Below are 8,690 nucleotides of genomic sequence, written 5' to 3' on the forward strand. Positions count from 1 at the left end.
GGGCTTATGATTCCTTATTATGTTACTTACAATAATTGATGATGATAGCTTTTGTCAAAAAAAATAATAATAATTGATTATGATAGCTATTTAACCAATACAATCAAAAACAAAATAACTCACTCTGATGGTATCATAGTATTTCCATGCAAACATTGTTTCGTGCCTCTTTTGACTCCTAATTTCATTGAGCATTCATAACAAATATTTAAATAATTTTAATTCATAAAAAACAAAAAATTCGAAATAGGTCAATTTTTAAAAAAAATAAAAAATGGATCTTAGTTGAGAGCATGTGAAACAATAACTTCTTGATCTTACTATGGAGGTGGGATTCCAAAGCTAATAGTAAAATCTTGGGAAAGGTATGCATGAGAAATTTGGGATTCACTTTTAATATAGCACCGAACAAGAAAAAAAAATTCCAATTTGATCGTTAAATTTGAGTAGTGCTTTGTATCATCTCAATATCCCATTGAGGAGGGGTAATTTTAGGTTATTATTTTGATCTAAAATCACCTGTGTGCTTCTTTTATTCTTTTCGTTCAATCTAAATAAGTGATTTTCATATATATTAAGTTTTTTCTTTTTTGTTTTGTGTGATTTCTTCGTCTGAGTACGACGTTGTCTTGTATGTCGTTAGTGCGGCGTTGTTTGATTTTACATCTTGTTGCGGAGTTCGTTTGATTTTTATTGAAAGATCAACTTCAGTCGATTATAAATTCAATCAATGATTTAGGCGTCAATATACGGATCCAGAAACATTAATATTTCGATGACTTACGTTTTATCATATTATTTGTAGACTTAGGTTCGGTTTAGAATTAAATTCATCTATCCACCAAGTACGTACCAACACCTACTCTTGTCCTCACTTTGAACCTCAACAACAAACTCTTCGCTATAAATTTCCTTCGAGAATTGTTCTTCTAACAATGAGTGCTTCTCACAAATAATAATTTGTTGTTTTTGTAGTCATCTTTGTACAAGTTTTAGAAATATAGTGGCTCTTTGATCCACCCAACTATCTAAAAATCACCAACAACCCTTTTCTTTTCACTCCTAACATCACCATCTCAATTGAAAACCTTATCATATACTACCAAATACATAGTGACTAAAAACCAAGAAGAAAAAAAACATGCATTTTATCAAGAAATTAAGGTATATATATACATATACCATATATTCTTAGATGTAAATGTAAGTTGAAACAAGTTAATTATTATCTTGTTAAACGTGATTTGTCTTGTGGGTGCAGAAACTCACCATGTGCATGAACCTCACGGTGAAGTGTGGAGTTGCCTTTGGGCATGGGTGGAATTGGAAAATAGGTAATGAATTTTGTTTCTTACTTCCTCTTTCTTACTATAAAAACAAAAATTTAATGTTTAGTTAACAAATAAAATGTTGAGATGATTCAGTAAGTGTGTTTGGAAATATATTATATATTAAATCATAAATGTCATACTAGGAATATTATGGCTCTGTTTGGTAAAAATAGCGGATAGCTGATAAGTTAGCTGATGGTTTTTAGCTAATAAGCTAGCTGATGACTTTTAGCTGATAAGCTAGCTGATAGCTTTTAGCTGATAAGCTAACTGAAGTGTTTGGTAAAAATAGCGGTTCAACTAGCTGATAAATGTAAAATGACATAAAGGGTATTCTTAATTCATAATTAAAATTATATCATTAATTTAAGTATTTGTAATTTTGTAAACTAATTTTTCTTTAAAAAACTACTTTAAATTTATTAATTTAATATATCCTATGTATTATAAATTAAATTAAATTTTATTCACTAAAATTTTATCTTATATTTATTATCATTTAAGTGTTTCCACTTTACAAAGAAAATAACATTTACCTCAAAAACAACAAAAAAAGGTAGCACTAATAGAGTAATACTAATAACAGAGAATAAAGAAAATAATACTTACCTCAAAAAAATAAAGTAACACTAATAGAATAATAGTATTTTGTTTCGTAAAAAAAAAACGAAGGTATATATTTTTTCAAAAAAAAAAAAAAAAAGGTCAGCTGATATATATATAAAAATTGGAATAAAGGGATTGTAGTCTTTATTACGTAACTTATTATAAAAATTATAATGGATAAAAAAATAATTTAAATGAAATAATAAGGGTAAAATTGGAAGAAAAAGTGAGAAGCTATAAGCTATAAGCTCAAACGCTACTTGGAATAGCTTCTGAAAAATAGCTTATAAGCTCGTGAAATAAGCTATAAGCTCATGGTAAAAAGTGTTACCAAACAGAACTTTTTTTGTCAAACGAGCTTATAAACTATAAGCTAAAAGCTCTTTTTTAGGGTTTCCCAAACAGACCCTATATATCTAATTCCTAATGCTAATTCGTAGTACACTCTAATTCCTAACTAAAGGAAATTCTCAGCTCATAATTACCTTCAAAATCTTTTAACTTTTTACCATAAAAACAATAAATATGTCGTTTAAATAAATAAAAAAATATATAGTTTTCTGACGCATTGTAGCGATAGCATTTGAAGTATCATATGTCAAAATCACGTTAAAAGAGGGTAAAAGTAAAAATAAAAAATAAAATTTAAAAAGGAAAAAACGAACATGGCCCATTAGTATAAAACTAGTATCAATTTCTTGGAGAGTAAATAGGCAATTACTCCTCTGAAATTGTAAGTTTCGTCAATTACCCCTTGAAATTAACAAAACTTCAATCACCGTCTTCAGGGGCGGATCCACTATGAAACATGGTGTGGCAGTTGCCAGTGTTGCAGGGAATCGAACCTGTAACACCATGGTATAATGCTCTCACCCAAACCACTTTGCTGTAGTTTATAAGTTGTCAAAGCTTTACTTTGTTAATATATATAGTTCCTTTGCAAATTTTGCCACACCAATATCAACTCTCTAGATCCGCCCCTGACCGTCTTGAAATTGTACAATGTTAATCAATTTACTCCTTCCGTCAAATTTTTCTGTTAGTGAACATGATGTTTTGCAAATACACCATGAAGTTTTGCAATTATGTGCAAAATGCCCTCCAAATTTAAAAATTTATATTTTTGGGATGTTTGGGCAATATACAGGTGAGGAAGTTGGAACTGCTTATTTCAATTCTAGTATTTGTAATGGCTGCATGTTTCTTTGGTGAATTGAGCTATGTAAAACCCCTGCTAAAGGAGTAATTAAGGGAATATCTGGTTAATTGAGTACATACTAATATTATATGACATATATTCAATTGATTACGCAGGATGCATGCAAATACTTTCTAATTGAGAGTGGTTTCGCGTTGCATTTCTAATCAATGTTGCAATGATTTTTGTGACTGGTACTGTTTACAAAGCTGATGATATTTCTGAAGAGAATGCTGATCGTTGCAATGATATTACTCTTAACTCTGCTTCTTTCCTTCTCCAGGTTCCTAATTTACTTCACTCTCCAACTATTATGGTCAAAGCATGATATTAATTAGTTTAATCCTAGTTAAGTAATTATGTACATCTCACGTGTGTAGTTTTGATGTCCATTAGAATGTGTTGGGACGTTCAAGCTCAGCTATTTATGCCATAGCATTGCTAGCCTCAGGACAAAGTTCTGCCATCACTGGAACCTATGCAGGTCAATTTATCATGCAAACTATTTCATTATATCACTAAACACTATTTTAAAATTAATATAACAAACAACATAAGCCACAACAATAACAAAAAAACTTACAAGTTTTTGTATAAGGTTTTACTAAACTTGGGTTTATGTTTGGTATAAGGTTTAAAAAAATATAAATTTTTAAGTTCGGGGGACATTTTACACATAAGTGCAAAACTTCAAGAGGGTATTTACAAAACGTCATATTCACTAACAGAAAAAATTGACGGAAGGGGTAAATTGATTAACGTTGTACAATTTTAGAGGGATAATTGACGAAACTTATAATTTCAGGAGAGTAATTGCCTATTTACTCATTTCTTGGATCCTTCTCTCAATATGATGAAAGTAACTTCTAACCACCAATAGAACTATGATAGAATTTATTTGGATCAAAATTAACAGAAATTTGTATTTCTTCTTATGCAGAGACCGATTTGTTACAACATCAAAACGAATCAAACAGGTGATCACCTGCATACGCATGGACAATCTTGTTCCATAAGATGCAACTATAAAGTTAGTGTGATATTCAACACCAGAAAACCAAGTGTGGCCATGACAGCACCAAAAACGAATATGTTTACTGATACACCCTCAACTTTCCTATTCAATACTTTTAAATATTTTCTGACCTAATTTTAATATGAGAGAATTATAGTGTGATTCTTTATGCATGTTTTTTATTACGATGGATTTTCTGAAATCACAATGATTCAACAATTTAAAATTCAAATCACTAATTGATATTCAAAATTTTGAAATATTAATCTGGCCATCCTAGCCTAAAATTCATTCCAGATTGTATTGAATAATCTTTATTTATTAATTTTGTTACATCTACAATAATTTAACCTAATTTTTTCCCGCTCATTTGCTTTATTAGGTTTGCAATTATTTAACCTAACAAATTTCATCTAAAAAAATGCATCGCACCAATTTCATTGCTATCCTCTTGACTTTTTTTTTTAGGAAATATTTTTTACACTTATTTGATGATGCATGTTTGTTCTAGAAACTATGAGCATAGATCACGTTTGATGGCTTTTATTTTATACTTTTTATTTTATTTATTTTTTTGATAATTTTTTGTACACTTACTTATTTAAGGAACTATTTTGTACACTTATCCTCTTACTCTTTTTTTGACAATATTTTGTACACAATACTAGAAAAATTCATCGCACTAATTTCATGCCTTTTTTTTCGACAATATCTTGTACACTTTTTTTTTTGAACCAATTTCATGCCTTTATTTCATTCCTATCATGTTCCCTTTTTTTTTTACAATATTTTCTACACTTGTTTAATACGTTTACAAACAGTATACCCTAATTTTCATGCAAACTCGGCTACCCTAATTTCCATGTAAACTTGGTTATATATACCAACCCCTAAACGTGTTTCTCTCAAAAAAAGAACTCCTAAATCGTGTAAAAATTTCACACACAACACAAAAATAATATATTTTGATATTTAGAACTTTCCAGATGAAAAGACGTGACCTTACAACTTATTTTTTTCACAGTTATTAATTATATATTGCATTTTATTATTCGTATGTCAATCCCTTTACAATAAACCCGAGCGGAGCGCGGATAAAAATCTAATTTTTATGAATTCTATTCCTACCTTTCAACCAACTTGAACTACAATATCTACCCAACATAAAGGACATATTTGTTTTGCCAAAAGAAGGAAAAGAAATCAATACAATTATAAACAAAATAACTCACGCTGATGGTATATATCATGGTATTTCCATGTAAACAATGTTGTGTGCTTCTTTTGAATCATAATTTCATTTAGCATTCATAACAAATATTTTAACAATTCCAATTCATAAAATAATTTGAAATACGTAAAAAAAATTAAATTCAAAAATATGGATCTTACTTGAGCACATCAGAAACAATAACTTATTGATCTTACTTTGGAGGTGGAATTACAAAGCTAATAGTAAAATTTGAATTTTAAAAAATGAAAAGAGTGAGGTATGTAAATGATGGGAAAGACCGGCTTGTGCAAGTGCATCAATGCATTTCGCATGAGGCCTTTAACTTGGAGGGGATTTCAAAGTTTACAAAAAGAAAAGAAACATCTTTGACCTACGAGCATAATCCGACATTAAATATCATTTTTTGTAAGTAAAAGTTTGAAAGATAATAATTTTGCTGTCAATTATGCATTGTCTACAGGTAAATGTTTGTTTGTTTGTAATTAAAAACCATCTTTAAATAATTGTTCATATAATTAACTACAATTTTTTTTGAAGGAGTAATTAACTACAATTTAGTTGTCTTTCACCGCATAAATCTTTATACTAACAATTTAGAGTTCTTAGAAATAGCCTAATTCAAATTCCTTTCCTCTAAGGATGTCCACCTCATCAAAAGCCTACTTGGCATATGTTCCTAAATTTCCTCCTAATTTTTAATACAAGTTTAATAGTTTTAATTATTATTAAAAACCGTTTTTTATTTAACATTAAATTGTACATAAAGTAAATAGTTGGTTACAATCAGATAATGATTAATATAATTACTGTTTCGATTAAAATTTATATTTTACAATAAAAATTTGAACGTTACAAATCAAATAATTATTAATCTAATTAGTATTCAATTAACATTTATATGTAACATTCAAAATTTGGTTGGTTACAAAATTATAATAAATAAACTGAATAAATTATATTTTGAATTTTGGGACGTTACACTAAGGCATTAACTTACTAATTAAAAAATTCATTGTATTAATTAGTTTTTAAGGTTATATAATTAATTTTTGTTTGTTACAAAACTATATTACATAATTATTTATAAGATATTATTAAATATTAAATTAAATTTCAAATGTTATGAAGTTAATTTTTTGTACGTTACATGAAATATAATTTAATCGTTTAATGCACGTTTTATAATATTAAAGACGTTGATAATATTAATTTTAAAACGGTTAAATTGATAATTAATTTATATTAACCGTTATGATACTATTTTTCTATATAAATAGTAGAGATTTTGGGTATGAGTACACAACAATCACAAAATATAGTTCTTCGTTTTCTGTTCTTTGGTGCTCTGATATCTATATTCTAAACTATTTCTATAATTTTTCTATTGCAAAGGAAAATGTCAACGAAACACAACTTCATCTCTAATGTTTCGCCAAGAAAACAATCGTGGACATTGGTTGTGAAGGTTGTTCGTGCTTGGTTTGGTCAAGACTACAAAAATAAAAAACTACCATTTTCCATGGAGTTGGTTCTAATGGATCGAAAGTTACCTTTTTCATATTGTTTTTCTTTTTTGTTTTTTTTAGTATTTTTTTGTTTAAATTATAGTGTTCTCATCTTTTTTATCTAGGGTGATCAAATTGGTGCGTCTATACGAAGAACATTGATCTACAAGTTCAAGAATCAACTCCAAGAGGGAATGGTGTTCACGATTTCCTCATTTAATGTTGCTAGCAACAGTGATTTGTATCGACCATCACGCAAAGAATACAAACTGAATTTCACAATCAACACAAAAGTCAAACTATCTATAACTGTTTTGGTCCCAACAAACGTGTATTCGTTTACACCTGCACCTGATGTTTTCAATGAATTTTACGACAACAACTACTTAGTTGGTAAGTGACTATAATTTTCTTTATGTAGATTTTTTTAAATATTATTTTTGCTTACAAAAATAACACAATAATTTATATATTGAATTAATAATGTTTTGTTTAATATGATTCAATTGTACGTTATATTCTTTTAATAATAAATAGTAATTTGATTGATATTTTAATGTGTGTTATATATGCAGATGTAATTGGAGTCATGATTGGAGTTGGAGTTGAAAGAGAGTACGAAAGAGATGGTGTAAAAACTAAAATATGAATGTCATTGAGTTGGAGCTGAACTCTTTCCTATCTTCCGGTGAATCTCAAAATGCTGTTGTAGCCATTATGTTGACAAAAGTTAAATTGTTTCAAGGTAATAATTTATGACTAGCAATTGTGATTGTTTGTTTATACGAATATATATACTTGATTCATATACTTTTGAATCTTAATGATAGGAAAACCAGCATTACAAAATGCATTTTCTTCCACTAGAATCACATTCAATCCTGAAATTGGTGAAACAAAGGAACTAAGGAAAAGGTATATATTTTTTTTTAATATAACATTTTTTTTCTTAAGTTATAATATTATTGATTGATACTTTTTATTACAGCTTTCTTAGTGCAAATACAAATTCTCCTGCATCGGGATTGATCCAGTTACCAAATTCATCTTGCATATCTGTACATGAGGAGTTTCTCTTACTTACTCCTAGGACCACTATTGAGGAGTTGAAGAATGTTAATAAGCTTTTTTTTTTTTTTTATTACAGGTCTATTTTGGTAAAGTTTGCACACCTTTTAGTATAATGTTATTTTGTATGGTGATGTAGGGCACCTCTTTTATTGTCTTGGGAATTTCAATTTTCAATTAAACAAAGCGTTTTTGTTGCATGTATTGACACTTCAATAAAAAAACAGTTTCCATATTTTCAATTTACTTTTGTCTTAAACTTTACACAAATTCTAAAGTAAATACAAAAATTAAGTTTCACTAAGTGTGAATAATTAGCGATAACCTATTATTTTAAAAATATTGTTTTTGTGTTTTAAACTTATTTTTTGTTCACAAATATAAAACCAAACATGATTTGTTAATGCTTTTTTTATATTCAAAATTTAACATAAAAATTCATTTTTTTTAATGAAGTACAAAATATACATATATTTATGAGGTAAATTTTATTCAAAAATGTGCTTATTTTCATAAATTAAAAAAATAATGTCAATGAATATTATTTATGAAACCAATAAAAATAATAGATGTAACTAAAATTTTGAATTAGGTTTTTTTTATTTATAATTGTGATCGTAGAGATCATTGTGATTAAGTAAAAAATTAATATTTTTATTAAGAGTGAAAAATTAAAACATAGGTAATCATATCCATTTGATATATTGAATGACTGACAAACCAAAGCTAATAC

The 8,690-nt window shown here is 27.8% G+C and overlaps 2 protein-coding genes across 4 annotated transcripts; both read left to right on the plus strand.

Annotated features, from left to right (window-relative positions):
- The first annotated feature begins 895 nt into the window (after window positions 1-895).
- On the plus strand, window positions 896-4,507 carry LOC25491461 (metal transporter Nramp1). 3 transcript variants are annotated; one of them, XR_005645597.1, is made up of 5 exons: window positions 896-1,164; window positions 1,262-1,334; window positions 3,252-3,418; window positions 3,516-3,619; window positions 4,076-4,507. XR_005645597.1 is itself a non-coding variant. In XM_024781241.2 (4 exons), the coding sequence occupies exons 2-4, from the start codon at window positions 3,314-3,316 to the stop codon at window positions 4,114-4,116; spliced, it is 234 nt and encodes a 77-aa protein (XP_024637009.1). In that variant the 5' UTR covers window positions 1,172-1,334; window positions 3,252-3,313; the 3' UTR covers window positions 4,117-4,507. The 3 variants fall into 3 exon arrangements, 1 of the variants encoding a protein (XP_024637009.1); XR_005645596.1 differs by having other exon boundaries at window positions 3,532-3,619; XM_024781241.2 differs by lacking the exon at window positions 896-1,164 and having other exon boundaries at window positions 1,172-1,334; window positions 3,532-3,619.
- A 2,329-nt stretch (window positions 4,508-6,836) lies between these two features.
- On the plus strand, window positions 6,837-8,073 carry LOC120579859 (uncharacterized). Its single transcript, XM_039832569.1, has 4 exons — window positions 6,837-7,282; window positions 7,465-7,634; window positions 7,720-7,804; window positions 7,878-8,073. The coding sequence occupies exons 2-4, from the start codon at window positions 7,535-7,537 to the stop codon at window positions 8,071-8,073; spliced, it is 381 nt and encodes a 126-aa protein (XP_039688503.1). The 5' UTR covers window positions 6,837-7,282; window positions 7,465-7,534.
- The last annotated feature ends 617 nt before the right edge of the window (window positions 8,074-8,690 follow it).

Source organism: Medicago truncatula, chromosome 4 (genome assembly GCF_003473485.1).
Source record: "Medicago truncatula cultivar Jemalong A17 chromosome 4, MtrunA17r5.0-ANR, whole genome shotgun sequence".
NCBI lineage: Eukaryota > Viridiplantae > Streptophyta > Magnoliopsida > Fabales > Fabaceae > Medicago > Medicago truncatula.